We start from the raw sequence: 18476 nt of genomic DNA, 5'->3' as shown, positions 1-18476 counted from the left end.
GTCACACACCAACGGTTCTAGGTCAAAACTTCCTCTCTCGGCTTCTGAAGCTGGAACTCAGAGTCCAGGAGCCCCAGGGCCACAGATCTGACTCCAGACACCTGGGGCCAGGGACTGTATCATTGGCTTTGTCTCTAATGCCCCCGCGGCACTACACAGAGAATAAATATACAAGGTGTCCTCTGCCCCTGATAAACTGGTGGTCAGCTGGGCACAGGTTCTGCTCCCAGCTTCTGGAGAGCTCCCAGGGGCCACCCCAGTCTCAGGAGCTCAGTGCTTTTTGTTAGGGTTCAGTTACACAATTGATGGTCACCAAACACCCCGGTGTGCACTCCCCACCAGCTGGCCTGCTAGCCCCTCCCCGCCCCGGGTACATGGCTCCCTCGGCACCTGCAACAGGTCTGCCAAACGTCCCTGGAACAAGCAGCATCAGGCTGTGTTCGATTTCAACCCTTCGCTAAGTCTCTTGGGATTGTAGCACAAGTCTCATGATATTTGGTGGTTCGCTTAAAGCCCCAGTTCCTGGAGTCCTGGGACTGGGTGGAAATCTCAGCCTTGGTGTGTGGTATGGAAAGAGGTTGTAACTTCCAGGGGCCTGACGGAGGAAGGGGGCCAAGGGGAGTTGGTTTCCACCCCTCATGGTTGCAGAGGAGACTTGGAAAATGTGACCCCTAAAGACTCCAACATCCAGAGGCCAAGAAAAGGCCCCAGCTGGATGATTTTTTAAAATCTGATTTTTAAGCCAACTCTTAATATTCGGGGGGGAGGGGGCGACTGACCTTTGGAGCTGGGAGTTGGTGACACTAACTTGGGGGTATCTGGGGCATGTCCGACAGCCTCAGCGCCTGCTGTCAGGTGATTCTGGGAACCTCCCAGCTTGTATTTGTTAAAAGAGCAACTTTCTAGCCCTTCTGGTAACGGGAAAGTTTTAAAACGTGACTCCAGCGACCCCTAAAGACTCAGAAACCAGGAAGCAAAAAAAAAAAAAAATTAAAAATCCCCAAATAGATCTACATATTTTTCAAAAGCTCATTGAATGTGTGGGGAGGGGCTGGGCTGGGGGAATCTTACTCTGTATGGGACCGAGGGCAGAGCTCACTGCACCAAGGGCATCTGCACATTGGCCAGCAAGGCTGGCGTTACAGGATATGATCAAAAATAACCAGGAGCAGCCAGTCTGGTGCCCTAGCAGTCAACCCTCTGCCCAGCCAGGCAGGGGAGCTGGGGCTCCCATAATGCTGCCTTCAGCACCCGAGCAGGGGGAGTTTCATAGAATATCAGGGTTGGAAGGGACCTCAGGAGGTCATCTCCCCAATGTTTGCCCCAGATCCCTAAATGGCCCCCTCAAGGATTGAACTCACAACCCTGGGTTTAGCAGGCCAATGCTCAAACCACTGAGCTATCCCTCCCCCCTGGGTTTGGCTCACCCAGCCTGAAGCACCTGTGAGCTCAGCACCCAGAAGGGCTGGCTTTACTCTCGTCAATCAACACCGTACAAGCTATCTGGGCGCACACAGGCAGGGTGGTTCAGCAGAGGGGCACTGCCTCCTGTAGGTGAGACCAGGGACTTGCACCCCCGCTGATCACAGGTGGCAGGAATTGTAAAAGCTGGCGATGAAAAAGGCCTGCTAGGGCCTACATCTGGTCTATTGCCTGGGGATCAGGGCAGGCCTGGTCCCAAAAGTGAATTCTCCAAGGATGGCGCATCCACTGCTCCCTTTAGGAGGCTTCTCCACAGCCCCACATCTCCCTGCTGGGAAAGGTTCCTTGAATTTCCCAATTCCAGGCTAGCAGAGCACGGCACCCAGCAAAGGGGTTAAACAATCAGTGTCGCAGGCTGCCGACACCCCTTCTCTCCCTAGGTGTGGGGCCAGCCTTTCCACAACATCGTCAGCTGAGCCCCCTGGGCCTGGTTCAGAGCCGTGCTGAGCAACTGTACCGGAAGCAGCGGGAGCTGGGGACAACCTCAGCAGCTTGGACTATCCGGGCACAAGTGTCTGGGGCTGGGCACCCAACACTGGAGGCCCCCAGAATTAGGGGAGCCCTTTGGGAAATGAACAGAGTATTGCAAACGTGGCCACGGCTGAGCCAGGGGGACGTTACACTGAGTGTGACTGACTCTGCCCTCGCTGCTGCTCGGAGACGGGAGGCCTCTGCACATGCCACCTCATGTCACACGGGCCTTTCTTGTTCCCATATCCCATTGCAAACTCTGGCCTGATTCCCTGCCCCTCTGTCTCTCTCAGCCCTTCCTGCCCCTGGTTCCACCCTCCCAGTCAGGATGAGAGTGTCCGGTTCTTTTCCCGCAGATGGGGGGAATTTGCCTGGGCTGGTTTCTATTTCTAGCACCCCTCTAGGTGAAATGTCCCTGCCTGGGGTGCAGAAAACCACATCAGAGGTAGTCCTGTTCCTGCTGCTGTGTGAGGGCCCCGGGGAGATCAGTCCACCAAGGACAGGGGGAAAGGGTGAAGGGTGCTGACCAGGAGTTAATTGGGGGAGGGTGATACGGGGGGGGGGCAGGCTGGCCAGTGCTTGGGGGGGGGGTTAATTGGGGTAGGCGATACGGGGGGGCAGGCTGGGCAGTGCTGGGGGGGCAGAAGCTGTGCTGGGGGGGTTAATTAGGGGAGGGGGAGATGGGGGCAGGCTGGCCAGTGCTGGGGGGGGGTTAATTAGGGGAGGGGGAGACGGGCTGGGCTGGCCAGTGCTGGGGGAGGGTTAATTGGGGGGGTTATTGGGGCCCGGCCGGCCAGTGCTGGGGGGGTTAATTGGGGGGGTAATTGGGGTCAGGCCGGCCAGTGCTGGGGGGGGGTTAATTGGGGGGGACAAGGGCGGGGCCAGCCAGTGCTGGGGGGTAATGGGGGGCAAGGGCGGGGCCGGCCAGTGCTGGGGGGGGGTAAATTAGGGGGGGACAAGGGCGGGGCCGGCCCGTGCTGGGGGGGTTAATTGGGGGGGGACAAGGGCGGGACCAGCCAGTACTGGGGGGGTAATTGTGGGGGGGCCAAGGGCCGGGCCGGCCAGTGCTGGGGGGGGTTAAATAGGGGGGGACAACGGCAGGGCCGGCCAGTGCTGGGGGGGTTAATTGGGGGGGGACAAGGGCGGGACCAGCCAGTACTGGGGGGGTAATTGTGGGGGGGACAAGGGCGGGGCCGGCCAGTGCTGGGGGAGGTTAATTGGGGGTTTAATTGGGGCCGGCCAGTACTGGGGGGGGTTAATTGGGGGTTTAATTGGGGCCGGCCCGGGGAGGGAGCCCGGAACGCGAGCGCAGGGCCCGGGGCCGGGGAGCGGCTGCGCGGCCGGACCCGTCGCTCCCGGGTAACCACGGCCGGCCCCGGCCATGAGGCTGCTCCGCGGCGGGCTCCGCTTCCTGCTCCGGCCCGGCGGCTGCCCCGGGCCCGCGGGCCCCGCCGCCTACACGCAGGGCCAGAGCCCCTCGCCCCGCGCCCGGGAGTATTTCTACTACGTCGACCACCAGGGCCAGGTGCGGCCCGGGGGAGCGGAGCGGAGGCCCCGGTGACGGGCGGGGGCCGGGGGAGCGGAGCGGAGCGGAGCGGAGGCCCCGGTGACGGGCGGGCCCCGGTGACGGGCCCGGGGAGCGGAGCGGAGGCCCCGGTGACGGGCGGGGGCCCGGGGCCGGGCAGACCCGTCTCTGCGGAGCCAGCCAAGAGCCTGAGGCTGGAGATCCCGGGGAGCCCCCTGCCGTGGGGCCGAGGCTAGCGTGGCCCCAGGGGGCTGGCCGGGGTTGCTGGGCGCACTGAGCGGGGGGCTGTGGGGAGAGGAGAGGGGCTGTGGGGGAAGGGGGCCCGGGGAGAGGCCCTGGGAGACGCGGCCGCCTCTCCCCGTGGGCCAGGAGCTGAAAGTGGGGCTCGGGAGCCACAGCAAACCCCGCTGTGCCAGAGCCTGGCAGCCCCCCGTTTCTGCCAGGCAGCGTTGCCAGCCCCAAGTGTTCGAAAATCATGAATCGGGCTCCCTGAAAATCATGCAGTGATGTAAATGTACTAGATTTGGGGTTCTTTTTATTTGCCTTCTGTTTGTTGAGCCTTTAGGGTGCACATTTTGAAGCTATCTCCACGCCACTGGGGCTAGAAACTTACTTTTTTGTTTAAGAAGGGTGGCAAAAAATCATCCCATACCCCCGTGACTCCAGGAGCTGGGGCTTTAAGGAAAACAATAATTATCATGTTTCAGAGTAGCAGCCGTGTTAGTCGGTATCCGCAAAAAGAAAAGGAGGACTTGTGGCACCTTAGAAACTAACCAATTTATTTGAGCATAAGCTTTTGTGAGCTACAGCTCACTTCATGCCAAATCATGGGAGTTGGCAGTGGCTAATTTCTAGTCACTAATGGAGCAGTAACAGCATCGACCACCAGGGCCAGGTGGGGTGGCCAGGAAGGATTTGATTTTTTTCCTGGTAAATGTTGATTTCATCAAACACTCAGGAACCCACAAAATATTTCCATCCATCATGACCGACATTTACAGATAGGCAAAGTAAGAGAAATCCTGCTTGAGAACATACCAGGGTTTGATTTAAGGCTATTCACGTTGTATATTTTAACATGTGATGTTGTCAGTTTGTGTTTTAACATTTTACAAAGATTTAACTATTTGAATCTCAACATCTACTGGTGTTAAGTAATTGTCTGACCCCCCCCCCCAACAGTTTCCCACAACGGTGAAAATTTACATCAATAAAAATTGAAAAAATACTTAAAACCCATAACTTTGGACAACTGTGAAGATGTAAATTGATAAAAATGATAACCGTTTAATAATGAACATGGATATTATCAGATGAAATGATTAAAAAAAATAAATTCTGTCCAGCCTCATTATGTGGGACAAGGCAGAGCTGGGCACAAAATGAAGTTGCAGTAAGGTGAGATCACTGCTCCCAGCCTCCAGACAGGGAGAGCCCCTGTGGCCTCCTTCCAGCTCTGCCTCGAGGGGAGGGCTTGGCTGCATTGTCTCTAAGAATGGCCTCTTCCCCCCCTTGCCGTGCATCTGAGTCGGGTCTCTTGCCTTGACAGACACCGACATAAATACAGGGGAGCAAACTAGAGCTTATTGTGCCTGTCGTGTCATCATCAGGACCCCCAGATTCTCCGGCCACAGACTGTTGCTGTCAGTGCTTAAAAACTGCCCCTGACGATGCGATGTTAGAGCTGGAAAGAACCCAGCTTGCTGTCTGACTCCTAGGTGGGGAGGGAAGGGAGGGAGTTTGCAGGGCTGGAAGGTGTTGGGTCCCTAGGCCCCACTCTCACCCCTCAGTAAATTCGTAGGCAGCTGTGCTGTGCTCTGGTTCTTGGCCTTCAGGTGGCGACTGAGTCTGGATTGTGTGTAGTGTTTAGCTGTGTTGGTCCCAGGATATCAGAGAGACAAGGCGGGGCGGGGGGAGGTAATATGTTTTGTTGGACCAACTTCTGTTGGAGAGAGTTTCAAGCTTTTGAACTGCACAGACCTCTTCAGGTCTGGAGAAGGTATTCGGAGGGTATGCCTACACTGCAGTTAGAAACCCATGGCTGGCCTGCGCTGGCTGACTTGGGCTAAGGGGCTGTTTAATTCTGATAGATGTTTGGGCTCGGGCTGCAGGCCTCTGGGACCCTCGCACCTTGCAGGTTCCGAGAGCCCAGGCTCCAGCCCTAGCCCGAACGTCTAAAGTGCGATTAAAGAGCCCCTTAGCCGGAGCCCAAGTCAGCGGGGACAGGCCAGCGTGGGTTTTTAATGGCCGTGTAGACATACCCAACGGGTCACGGCTAAATACAAGCCGGACCAGGGTGTTTCACATAAATAGTTCATGAATATTCTAAGGGACTATTCAAGGTGAAGTGGCCAATTAACACCCTTCCGGTCATAGAACAAAAAAAGGGAGTTATTGGGTTATTGATTGTTGTAAGAAGCCATAAATTTAGTGTCTTTATTAAGATCATGATTTTTAGTGTCTAGCAAAGTTATGAATTTAACTCCAAGGCTCGTCTTTTGAAGGTGTTGTGCCGGTTTCCTGTGAAGATGAGAACTGAGAGGTCAGATATAGAACAATTGCTTTGTGGAAAGACTTCACCCACAGTTTATACGGTGCTTTTGTCTTTTTCCTGTGTGAATTCATTTGAGAGCATAGTGATTGTCTGGTTTCACCCACATAGTTGTTATGGAGGGATTTAATGCACTGGATGAGGTACAGCACATGTGATAGGCATGTGTAGGACCCATGGATCTTGAAAGGTGTGTTATGGGGGCATTGAACATCATAGCAGAGGAGGGGTCAATAGGTTTTGTATCTGTTCTGGCAGAGTCTGGTGCCACTTTGAGTTGGTGGGTCCTGGTGTATGGGGAGCTTGCTTCTAATGAGAGCTTGATAAGGTTGGGTGTGGGTGTTGTTTGAAGGCCAGAAGAGGGGGTTCGGGAAAGATTTCTTTCCTGTTGGGGTCCCCATCAAGTATGCATTGTAACTGTTTAGTGTTACCCTGTATGGGTTCCAGTGTGGGGTGGTGTGGGACTGTTCTTAATGTTTCCTCTGAATAATGTGGGGGTGCCTCAGTTTCCCCTAGGCAGTTCTTAAGTATCTAGGGGGTGGGGTAAAGGTGTATGATCATTGCAGAGCCCTAGAGGGCAGGTGTGTGCAGGGGTCTGGACACAGAGAATGGCCGACACCCTGTTTCCTGGCAACTGATGGCCTGGGCCCTTCCCCCCTGCAAGGTGAGAGCTAAAGGGTTGGAGAACAAAGGAATCAGGTGCCCTCCTGGCCCAGGAAAGGAACAAAGCTCAGGGGAGGAGGGGCTGGAGAGAGTTTTCAGTTTGGGGCTGGCTGGGACATGGAGTGAAGGGCAGACATGGTTGTCTGGCTCACTGCCCCCCAAAATGGACCCAGCTGAGGGGTCCCGTTCTCTGCACCTACAAGCTCTGTTTTAGACCATGTTCCTGTCGTTTAATAAACCTTCTGTTTTACTGGCTGGCTGAGAGTCACATCTGACTGCGAAGTTGGGGGGCAGGACCCTCTGGCTTCCCCAGGAGCCCTGCCTGAGCGGACTCGCTGGGGGAAGTGCACGGAGGGGCAGAGGATGCTGAATGCTCCGAGGTCAGACCCAGGAAGGTGGAAGCTGTGTGAGCTGTGTGTCCTGCAGACAGGCTGCTCACAGAAAGGCGACTGCCCCAGAGTCCTGACTGGCTTCATGGGGAGCAGTTCCAGAGCATCGCCCAGGGACTCCATGACAGTGACAACTAGAGATGTGAAGTCAGAGAGAGTTTCTTTTCTGTATTGAAGCAGGTTCTTTTGAGGCATTTGTGGCCTCTTCCATGACATGATCTACTTCTCTGGTGAAGTGTCCTTGTTTAGTGAAGGTAGATTTAAGTATGTTAACGTGTGTATCCTGGACTTTCTCCTCAGAGCATATTCTGTGGTATCTGAGTGCCTGACTGTAGATAACAGATTTATTTCTTGGTGTGTTTGGGGTTGTTACTGGATGCGTGATCTGTGAGTGTTTTGTATGTAGTTGTCTGTAGGGCTCCACTGCTGAAGCTGATCGTGGTGTGCAGGAAGTTGATGCTGGTGCAGGAATGTTCTAAAGAGAGTTTAATGGGTGGGTGCTGGTGGTTGAAGTTGTGGTGGAAATCTACAAGGGAGCTTAGGTCATCTGTCCAGATATATCTCAGGTATGTCATTTGTTTCATGGTGCATTTGTCCAGAAATTCCTCCTCAAGGTGCCCATGAAGAAGTTGGCATATTGGGGAGCCATTACCCATTGCTGTTCCCATTGTTGCTGAATGTGAAATTGTTATGGGTGAGGATGTAATGGATGAGTTTGGATATGTGTTTGGGGTGGATACCTGAGTGTTGTCCATTGTTTTGTAGATATTTGAGGAAGGCAGCCATGCCGTCATTGTGAGGAATGTTGTTGTATAGGGAGGTGACGTCCATGGTGGTAAGGATGGTGTTCTGAAGGAGGCAGTTAATGTTGCAGAGTTTCTGGAGGAAGTTGATTGTGTCCTGGAGCAAGCTGGCCCTTTGTGTGGCGAGTGCGTTGAAGATGGTTTCTATGAGTCCTGATGTTACTTCAGTAAGAGTACAATGGCCAGATATGATGGACCTGCCTGGGCTCCCTTGGGAGGCATGTAGAAGGTCCCTGGGGTGGTCTCTTGGGGGGTGAGGTTGTATAGTTTCTCTTGGAGTTGTTTGGGGAAGGATTTGATGGCATCCTTTAAATTCCTGGTGAATTGTGGTGTGGGGTCTTCTTTGAGTTTCTTATGGTAAGTGGTGTCTGAGAGTGTCAATTGGCCTCGTTGACATAGTCATCCTGGTCGAGAACTATGATGGCACCCCCTCCGTCTGCTGGTTTGATCGTTTTCTGGTGGCTGGATTTCAGGGACTGTATAGCCGTTCTCTTGACGGTGGAGGGATTGTGGTGGTTGTGATTTGTGTTAAGGATTTCACAGCCAATCAATGTAACGATCAAGTGTGTGGTTTTGTCCACTGTGTGGTGTCGTCAGAGGGTTCTTTTTTCCTATGATTGTCGGTGGGAACGCGGTAGTTGTGGGTGGTGTCGTCATTGTTGTGAAAGAATCCTGGGAGGCAGAGGTGGCAAAAGATTTCTTCTAGCTCTCCACATGTTAGTATGGTATCAGGTTCTGTGATGGGGCAGAAGTTTGGTCCCTTGGAGAGGACAGATAATTCACCTCCGGTTAGGGGTTGTCCTGATAAACTGATGATATTGGTGTGTCATGGAGTGCTGTGGAGTCTCCCAGAAGTGGTGGTCTGTGAGTTGTGAAGTTTGTTGTCGTTGTTGGATGGCTGTTAGGTGTTTTTTGTCTGGAGTGTGCATGGTTGGCTTAAAGTGACAGTTCCCCAGTTGTGCCACCAGGTGGTGCTAAAACGCTAACAATGCATATTACCGTGCCAAAGTCCTCAAATAAGTGACTGTAAGCACAGCCTGATCCCTGCCATCACCCAAGGGTGGCACAGCCCCAGAAGGAAGGGGCTGGGGACCGGTGAGGCTGTGTCCGTTCCAGCCTGAAGGATGGAGGCGACGTCGCTCGGTAATGGGTGGGGCGGTAGCTTTGCTGAGGTTGCTGTCTGGTTCAAATGCAGGGTCAGGTTGGTGGGGAGAGGCCCTTGGCTAAGAGGCTATTGCAATACGCTCGCGTGGCGCCTCTGACCCCCCTCTAGCAGCCGGCTCCAGTGACGAGAGCCGCCTGCTACGGACTCCCAGCTAATGGAGTTACTCCCCTAGGCCAAGCCGTAGCAGCCTGTGCCCGGGTTAGTTACACTGTGTATGAACTGTGGACAAACCCTGGGGAGCAGACTCCTCTCCACCAGGAGGCAGATGAAATCTGTTCCTTGTTTCGTTTGTGGGAATTCCTGGCTCCTTGGAGCCAACAGCAGCTCCCCTCTGCCCCCACCATGCCCCCTTCTGCTCTCCTCTGATTCATGCAGGTGGCTGCAGCGCTGAGGGAAGGCCTTCCAGCATTCATTAATGCCACCCCTAAAGCAGCCAGGCAGATTGTTGCTGAGCAAATTGCAGTCACTCCCCTTGCTTGCCAGGGGCTGGAGGGCACTGTCCATGCAGCATCACTGCCAGGAACAAAGGGGATCGAGGCTGGGTTTCCCAGGCAGGATAGCAGCATGCTAGCTGTAGGGTCAGCAGGCTGGCCTGCTTTCAAAGCCAAGTGAAACTTATTAATAAGCCCCATGTGAGATCTCAATCCTGGGACGCATCAGACCGATGAAATAGTCTCTTCTGGGCTTGGGAAGTTCCATCTGGCCCTCTTCTAACCCTCCGGGCTGTTTGTGCCTCTCTAATCCGTTAGCCTCAATTGATCATTTTTTCTGCATTAACCGCTTACTGAATTAATGGTGAATTAGTCATAGCCGGAGAGATTAGGAGTTGTAATTAGTGCTAAAGAAGCATCTGCAGTGCTGAGATGTGTCTGCCTGCTCTGTACATTAATGATCCTGGTGAATTCAGGCTTTGTGGCTGTTTGTGGCTGCTGCAGAATTGCCCCTCTCTGCTGTGGGGAGCAGGGATGGACGGCCTCATTTTCAATGAGGCTGAGTGCCCAGAGGACCCCTGATTTCAGTGGGAGCCGCAGGTGCTCAGCACATCTGAGAATCAGCCCGCTTGTTAGTTCCCACTGGTAGGAACAAGACCCAGGGGAGGGGACGGCTGCATGGCCAGAACATCAGAGGCCCAGTTCTCTTCACGACCCCAGAGGACACTGGAAACTCCTTGTGGCTCCAGTGAGTTACTCATTCCCTGCAGCTGGGCAGGGGGGCACCTGGCTGGCCGTGTTCATGTGTAAATTGGGATGAGAGGAGCAAATAGGAAGCTGGGATCATTGACTGGATGCGGCGACAACATGGAGCCGCTGCTCCAAAGCAGAGTCAATGTCCAGCGCAGGTGCATGATGGCAACGTGGCAAGGGCCATTCGGTCTCACCTAATTTGTATCACGTTGGGGCCCACTGTAGCCTCATCCTGAGACTGCAGGTCTCTGCCTGCCATTCTCCATCATGATCAAAGGGCAGCCGCAGAGCTCCACGGCCCATGCTTTGCCCATGCTATAGGGTAGGATAGTTGGGCCATGGACTCCTGGAGCCGCAGACGCAAGGCTCTGAAATGTCTCCCATGACCTCTGGGGCACGGTCCTCTGGAGGAGCCCCTGCTGTGCTGTGGCAGGTTGATCTTCACCGTCCGCCTCTCTTGCCTTGTTTTGCAGCTTTTCCTGGACGATGCCAAAGTGAAGAACTTCATCACCTGTTTTAAAGGTAACGCCTTCCCTTCCCCGCACACTGGGCCCCTGCTCCACATGCCCGGTTCTGCTCTCCCTTGTCACCTCTCCAATGAGGGGATGATTTCTCTTCCCCCGTCTGTGAACTTGGCACTCGCAAGCTAAGCAGGATTGGGCTGGCTCAGCATTTGGATGGGAGACCTGTGAGGAAAATCTCCCTTGCCCCAGGAAGGAGAGAGCGTGAATCAGTAGGGAATTCTCTCCTCAGTATTGTCACTCATCCGATGGGACCCTATGGGGTGCTCTCCCCTCTGGGGCGGTGCAGACTCCAGTGAAGCAGTCAGGGGCGCTGTGCTGCAGGGAGCAGCAGGGGGGCGTTCTCCCCTCTGAGTCAGCGTCGGCCCCACTGCCCTAGCATGGTGCTAGGAGATGCCGTGCTATTCAAATTACCATTTTTAGCTGAGGCATGAAACTCAGCCCCCTAGGGCCCTGTGCGCTCCCTTTCCCACCGCTCTGGGTCGGGGTCTCTCTCCTGACTCGAGGGAGGCGTGGAGAGGGGTGAGCTGAACCGAGTGGTGCCGCCTGGCTCAGTTCCTTCCCCTAGCTGCCTCTTGGTTGAACAGCTGTGCCAACACTAGGCAGTGCTTGGAATGGGCCAAGCGGCTCCTGAGAGCACTTGGTGAGGAAAGAGGCAGGCATGTGTAGTCGGACAATGCTGTCCTCCCAGGATCTCTGGCCACCGCTGCCCTCTGCCAGCTGGAAACCGTCAGACCCCTTCGTTGTGTGACCATGCTGCCCTCTAGTGGCTGCAGCCCTCCAAGGCCGTAAGGCTACTACTGCTGTGCGGGTGTGAATGTGTCCCAGGCTATCACTGGTAAATCTATATTCTGCCTCACTTCCTAGGCATGGAGACAGCCTGGTGCGGTGTGAGGGATATAACTCAGCTCAGTTCTCCAGCCCCACCGCTGATCACCCATGGGTCCCACTGCAGAAACCCAGTCTCCCTTGCTGCTCGCAGGAGGGTGTTAGTCTGGGGTCTGCCTGCAGGACTCCTGCACTGACTTCCTCCACACTCGCTGCTGCGATCTGAGCTGTGTTACACACCCCTTTGCAGGGACAGAAGGGGAGCGGCCCGGCTGGGATCATGAAAGTGAGAGCCCCACGGGAATGTTCAGGGCTAAGCCTGGAGATGATTTCTAAAATCCCCTCATTTAGCTCCTCTGCAGGATTTTTATCTTCCTCTGGAGCCGCACTCATCCCCTTCTCATGGGCTGGTGTTTAAGAGCTGCGTGTGCGATTGTAATCCTTAATCGGGCTCTGAAAATCACGGCTGGCTGATCACCGGAGACAGATGGACCTGCGTGTTGTTAGAGCATCTCAGCCGCAGGCAAATCCCTGCCCCCCTGTACCAGCAGCTCGCTGGGCCTGGGGCAGTGGGTGAGGAGAGAATGTGATTTCAATGGGAGGTTGCCTTGATATTAGTTCTCGCCCCTCGTAGCCTGGATGAGCGCAGGGGGGTTTGGGTCAGTGAAGCCTGTCACATCACGGTGCCATGTTCCCTCTTAGCAGGTCCCTGTTAATCTGCTACCCCCCCCCCCCCCCATAACCCTACCCCCTCGTCAGAGGCTGCAACAACTGGCCAGTTAAACCTTAAATGGGGCTTTAAGATCCACCGATGTTTTCACACGAGCTGAAAAATGGGATTTAGACCCTAAGTCCTCTGATCCGCTTCCTGCCAATGGCCCTGCTTGGCCTGCCACCCCTTAGCAACGTGACTCACCAGGCTTGTTGCGAGCATGCCAGCGGGGTCTGGCCCTCTCCTGAATGGGCCACCTGACAGCTACCCCTTGCTGTGTTCCCTGGCCATTACATCAGCTTCCCCACTTCTTAACAATCAGGGTTTGGGGCGGGGGAAACGAGCAGTCATGAGTCCCAAACCTTGCCCCGCAGAACAGAGCAAACTGCAGCCCCCCACAACTTTAAATATAGCTCTGCAGCCGCAGAGACTACAGGTCCCAGCATGCAATGCTGAATCTTCATCTGGGCTGCCTTCTGCTCAGGTCAAGACGGAGATTGGGGGAGCGAATAGGTCTGTCCCACTGCGGCCAAAGCTCAGGGTCTCTTGGCTGCAGGCACAGCTAGGCCTCTTACTACCCGGCATCTGGGACTTCCCTCTAGTCCTGGCACCATCTTTGAGCTCCAGCTCCATTTCGGTCCATCCCAGTTAGTGTTCCTTTTAAAAACTGTTTGCAATTCAGTCTTTCTCCAGCAGCAAATTCCCTAGCAAAGACAGCGCAGTGCCTTTTGCATATTTATTTCATTTGCGCAACTCCAGGGATTCAGCTCTTGCCAGTCATAACTTCTGTTCACGTCTCCCCTACCTGTTAAACCTTCTGCCTGTTTCACTCTCTCTACGGCCCGGATTGAAAGAGGCAGTAGAGGGTGAGCAGCTACTGTTGGCTTCCCCTCGCTGTATTTTGGGTGAACAATCAGCCACAATATGTCCACCCCCTTCCTGGCACCGTTCTGGAAGAAAGCTGTGACATTGCTTGATAAAGGAGGCGAGGAGAAACAAAGGAATAAAAGACACCATTAGCAAACAAAAATGGATCCACACAGCAGGGTCTAAACTAATAAATACTGGGAAGTAATTTGCTTTTGCCAAATGACTTCTCCCTGAGCTGCAGGTTTTCCATAAGCTCTCAGCAGCTCTAGCTGGCCCAGTAGGTGCAGAGGCAGCATTGCTGCTAAATAGTATTTTAAAGGTGATTTGTGAATTGCCTGATTGCTCTAGGACACAATTCACTTGGCAAACAGGCAGCTGTGACTTTTATTACTTCATTATCTTTGTTACATAAAACTAACCTGAAAATGCATCTTGTGAGCTTTCAGAGGGTAGCCGTGTTAGTCTGTATCAGCAAAAACAACGACGAGTCCTTGTGGCACCTTAGAAACCAACAACTGTATTTGGGCATAAGTTTTCGTGGGCTAAAACCCACTTCATCAGATGCATGAAGTGGAAAATACAGTAGGGAGGTATAAATATACAGCATATGAAAAGATGGGAGTTGCCTTACCAAGTGGGGGGTGAGTGCTAACGAGCCAATTCAATTAAGGTGGAAGTGGGCTATTCTCAACAGTTGAGAAGAAGGGGTGGAAATCACTTTTGTAGTGCTAATGAGGCCAATGTAAACAAGGTGGCCCATTTCAAACAGTTGACAAGAAGGTGTGAGTCTCAGCAGGGGGAAATTAGTTTTTGTAGTGACCCACAAGATGCCCCAACAACTCCTTGTTTTTTCTCGTCAGCTTGTGCCCCTCGAAAGATCCGTGAGCGACAAAGCTGGCCAGCGTTGGTATCGGGCTTTATTATGGGAACAGCCCGGCAGCTGTGGGGGGGGTGTAGTGGGCAAACGTTCCCTGGCCAAACTCAGCTGCTTCACTATGACCAGCCAGAGTCCTCCGCCAAAGGAGAGTCCCCCAGCCTGCCAGTGTGACTTGCTGTCACCCCTCCTTTGTGCACACACTTCCCTGAGCTACAGTCGGAGCTTGGTTGTGCTGGTGTAGATCTCTGGAGTGACTCTAGATGTCTGGGGCGGAAGTTGAGATGGGAATCTGGCCGGAGTTCTTGGGAAGCATCGTAGTCAGCACGTAGGTTTCAGCAAGCGACTTCTACCTCTGTGGAAAACAGGGTGATTTGCATCTCATCCTAGGATTCAGGCATCCTGTTAGGTTTCCTTTAGCCCATTCCCCAGGGACCAGTGCAAGATCAGTCCCTGTCGATTCACCAGCGCTTTGCCCAGTCCCAAACTCCTTCCTTTGGGCAACTGCTCCACGGTTCAATGGGCCTTGCTGTGAGGAAGCTCTTCTGTTCAGCACGTCAGGGAGGAGGGTCTGGTGACTAAGGCATGCGGCTGTGTCACTGGACAAGTCCCTTAGTCTCTCTGTGTGTCAGTTCCCCATTGGTAAAATGGAGGTAACTGCACTTCCCTACCTGACGGGGGAAGGAGGGGAGGGTACACAAATGGCTGTTTTCAGAGTAACAGCCATGTTAGTCTGTATTCGTAAAAAGAAAAGGAGGACTTGTGGCACCTTAGAGACTAACCAGTTTATTTGAGCATGAGCTTTCGTGAGCTGTTTGTAAGGCAATCTCATGACTGGCCTTTGTCCCAGTAGTACTGAAGAACCTAGACAGATCAGTGTCATCCCCTTGCTTTTAGCTGTTGTAATTCTCTGAGTTTCATTGCTGTGCCCCAGCCAAAGCCCTCTCTGCACACACACAACTGAAGTCCTGTAATGTCGGTCAGTGTCCTTGCCCCTGTTGGTTAACTGAGGCACAGAGCCATTAAGAGACTTTTCCCAAGGTCACGCAGCATCTCGGTGGCAGAGCCGGGCATAGACCTCTATAGTCCTCTCTCCTCCCCTCTGTGCGTCGCTTGCCTTTTTAGATTGTAAATTCCTCGAGGAAGCGACTTTCTTCATGTATCATATGTTCAGCCCCAAACCCAACTTGAGTCCAGTCCAGGCCTCTGGCTGCTATTGTAATACATACCCTAAATAACAATTGGATCATACGTCTTCTCTTATACCCCTGGGACCACCCTCGAGAACTCTTCTCTCTCACCCTTTTAAACCCTGTGGGGAATATTTCCAACCCCACATGCACTGACCGATGGGGCTTCCCGTTTTCAAATAATCATTTGTGTCGGTTTTCAAGAATATGTGAGATCTTAGCAATAGATTTAAAAGCAAACGAGAGAGAGACTGTGACAAATGGAGCGGGGCTCTGCCGGGAGGGCTATGCTGGTGCCCTCTCGTCTGGTAATGAACGCGTGGCTCATTTTCTGTGGCGCTCACCATGTGCCAGGCGCTTTCCAAAGACAAAAGGGCCCCACCCCAAAGAACCTCCATTGGAGAAGACGCGAGCTGAGGGGCGCAACATGCGAGGGATGTGATCAAGGTGGCCTTGGTCACTCAGGCTAACACTGGGTTTTTTTTCGTGAGCTGGCTAGGTTCTCCCCAGGCAGCCCCAGCCTCCCCATAAGGAGCCAGTTAGTTTCTGTAGGCCCAAAGACTGGCATGCAGAGGGGACATGGCCCTGCAGAGGAGCTCGGGAAGGATGTTCCATGCAAAGGCAGTGGGACAGGAGGACAGACAAAGGTCCTCTGGAAGGAATGGCTAAATGGGGCCTTGAGACCTGGAGAAGTGGGTAGGGTGACTAGAGGGCAAGCATGAAAAATCAGGACCCTGTTTTGGAGGGGCGGGGCGGCATAGTTGCATATAAAAGACAAAGCCCCTAGCATCAGGATGTCGGGTCACCCTAAGAGGGGAGAAGAAGGGGAGACGGGGGGGGAGGGGCTGAGGAGGAGACAACGCTGAAAGCCAGAGCCAAGGAGTTTGGATTTCATATGGTGAAGAAAGGGGAGCCATCGGAGGGATTCAGGGAGGGGGGTGAAAGGAGGAAATGGAGGAGCAAAGAACAGGGTCTCCTGTCCCTCTCTCTTTCCTGCTTCCTGGCCACAGAGCAAAGCCATGAAACTGACCAGATCTTGTGTGTTTCACTTTCCTGCTTTGCCCACTTAGGGGGATAAGTGGGAGTCTGGCAAGAGAGGCGCTGTCAGTGCTAGGCTGGCCTCTGTAGTGCTCCGGTGCAACTCGGGAGTGCCCCCAGGAGGTTCAAGCCACCCGGGGAAAGAGGTCTGACGAGGCCCCTTGGTTCTAAAGATCATGCCGACTATGCAGGGCTGGAAGCAGAGTGTCCAGAGAGCTGTAGGTGGCCGGTAACAGCAAGGGCTGATTCCTTAGCCCCATACAGCCCGTAGCAGCCTGTCAGAAGACGGCTGGAGATGCGCGGCGTGCAGTCAGCAGAGAGAGGAATGCGGGGGCCTTTTAGAGACCGGAGTTAATCAGGAGTGATATTTCCAGGGTTAGCTCTGCTGCAGCCTCCTGATTAGCCTGGCAGAGCTCTGGAGAGGGAAGGGGCCAGGTGCAGCTTTGCTCATTTCCAAGGGAGACATTGTTTAAAGGCCTGTAACTGCATTGAAATAACAGGCAATGGGGAGGCGGCTGCTCCCTGAATCAGAACAGGGCATCTCCAAGAGCAGATCAGTCAACAGGTCCATGTGAGGCCTGCGGGCCTCCGTCCTCCTCAGCGTGCACTTTGAGTTGGGTTTGGCATGAATTGCAGCCCAGAGCGAGTCCCGTGCCGAGGTTCCTGGGGGCGCTCCCGAGCCCCCTCAGGGAACGTGCCTTTCGCTGGCCTGGCATATGGGGCTTCTAATGAAGGCGCTCGCTGACGGGGGGAGGCGTGTTGGGTAAAACAGGCTTCAGCATTGCAGTGCGCACCAATCTAGTTCACCGGCCTCTGAACCCCCCGTGGTTTCTCTCTGCTTCCCAGATAAGAAGTTCCTCGCCTTCTTCTTCAAACAACTGCAGCTGAACCGGAGTGGGCGCTACCAGGACGCCTTCCCCTACCTCTCCCCCTGCGGCCGAGAGCACAACTTCGTGCGCTGCGACGACCGCCCCATCGTCTTCACCCACCTGCTGCGGGGCCAGGCGGGCGAGGAGCTGCTCTCCTACTGCGGTGGCGGAGACAGGCTGGTGGTCAGCTTCGAGCCGGAGAAGCTAGTGATGTTCCCCGAGAACGGGCGTGTCTACCACCCGGCCCCGCAGAAAGCCGGCGGCGTGGGGCTGGTGAAATCAGCCCTGGCCTTCGAGCTGAGCCCCTGCTTTGAGTACCGCCGGGGTGCCGGCGGGCCCCCCACCCACTTCCACTGGCAGGGCAAGCGCTGCACCCTAACCAACGAGCTGGTCCAGCTGATCCGCTCGAGCAGCAGTGCCTGAGCCAGGGTGTCGCCGGTGAGGCTGACTGGCCCAGAGCTTGGCCCTCTGCAGCTATGCTGGGTGCTTCCCAACAGCCTGAGGACAGCACCTCCCTGGCGCTCACTGGAGCAGGTCGCACCCAGCCCCCTCTCTGCAGCCCACCCCTGGCTGCCCTGCCATACGTAGGCCACCTTGGGCCAGGCAGCCCCGAGGTTGGCTGCTTGCAGGGCCTCCATGGGCCTCTTCTCCAACCGGGGTGTGGGTGCCCTCGAACCCCATGGGCTGCACGTAAGGCTCTAGATTGGGCTGGGCGGCCCTGACCTCCGACAGCCACCTCTTAGTGGGAGCAGAAGCTCTTGTCCCCTCTGGTCCAAGCAGATGGCCAAGCCGGAGATGAACGGAGCCCCTGGTTTGCCATTGTGTGGGGAGCTGGGCTGGGATTCTGTCCCTGGAGAGCAGCGTGGGGTGGGGCAGACCCAGAATCCATGATTCCTTCACCTGTGGCCCTACAAACTCCACAGCCCAGGGCCCCTCTCCTTCCTCAGCCCCTCTCCTCTCTCACCCCCTCCCCATTTTAAGGATCTGCGAATTCAGTGTGGGCCCGGGGCCTGCTGCATTGCTTGGTGCTCAGTGTGTCTGCCCTTCCTCAGCGCAGAAAGTGGTGAGTGCTGTGGGGAAAGAGCCCGCTGATTGACCCCCCCCCCACCACCACCACCACGCCAACATCAGATCTGCCCTGCCTGTCCATAGCAGGAGAGGCTGCTGGGAGTGGAAGGAGAGAATTGGCAAGATTAGCCTCCGTGCCCCATTGCCCGGCTTCTCGCCATGCTGAGCCATGGGGCCCGTGGTGCTTTGTGCTGGTACAGATCCCCGCCTAGGCAGGCTCCTCTGAGCTCCTGGGTGGCTGAGTGGGACGGCTCGTGGGAGCCCAGCGGCGCT

General features: G+C 54.8%; 1 protein-coding gene across 1 annotated transcript; it reads left to right on the top strand.

Annotated features, from left to right (window-relative positions):
- The first annotated feature begins 3334 nt into the window (after positions 1 to 3334).
- C2H8orf82 (chromosome 2 C8orf82 homolog) lies at positions 3335 to 18262 on the top strand. Its single transcript, XM_074946710.1, has 3 exons — positions 3335 to 3478; positions 10707 to 10755; positions 17113 to 18262. Exons 1-3 carry the CDS (start codon positions 3335 to 3337, stop codon positions 17556 to 17558), a joined length of 639 nt encoding a protein of 212 aa, XP_074802811.1. The 3' UTR covers positions 17559 to 18262.
- The last annotated feature ends 214 nt before the right edge of the window (positions 18263 to 18476 follow it).

The sequence above is a fragment of the Natator depressus genome, chromosome 2 (assembly GCF_965152275.1).
Source record: "Natator depressus isolate rNatDep1 chromosome 2, rNatDep2.hap1, whole genome shotgun sequence".
In the NCBI taxonomy this organism is placed as follows: Eukaryota; Metazoa; Chordata; order Testudines; family Cheloniidae; genus Natator; species Natator depressus.
The sequence above is the reverse complement of the archived record's forward strand: the minus strand, read 5'-3'. Positions and strand labels throughout refer to the sequence as shown.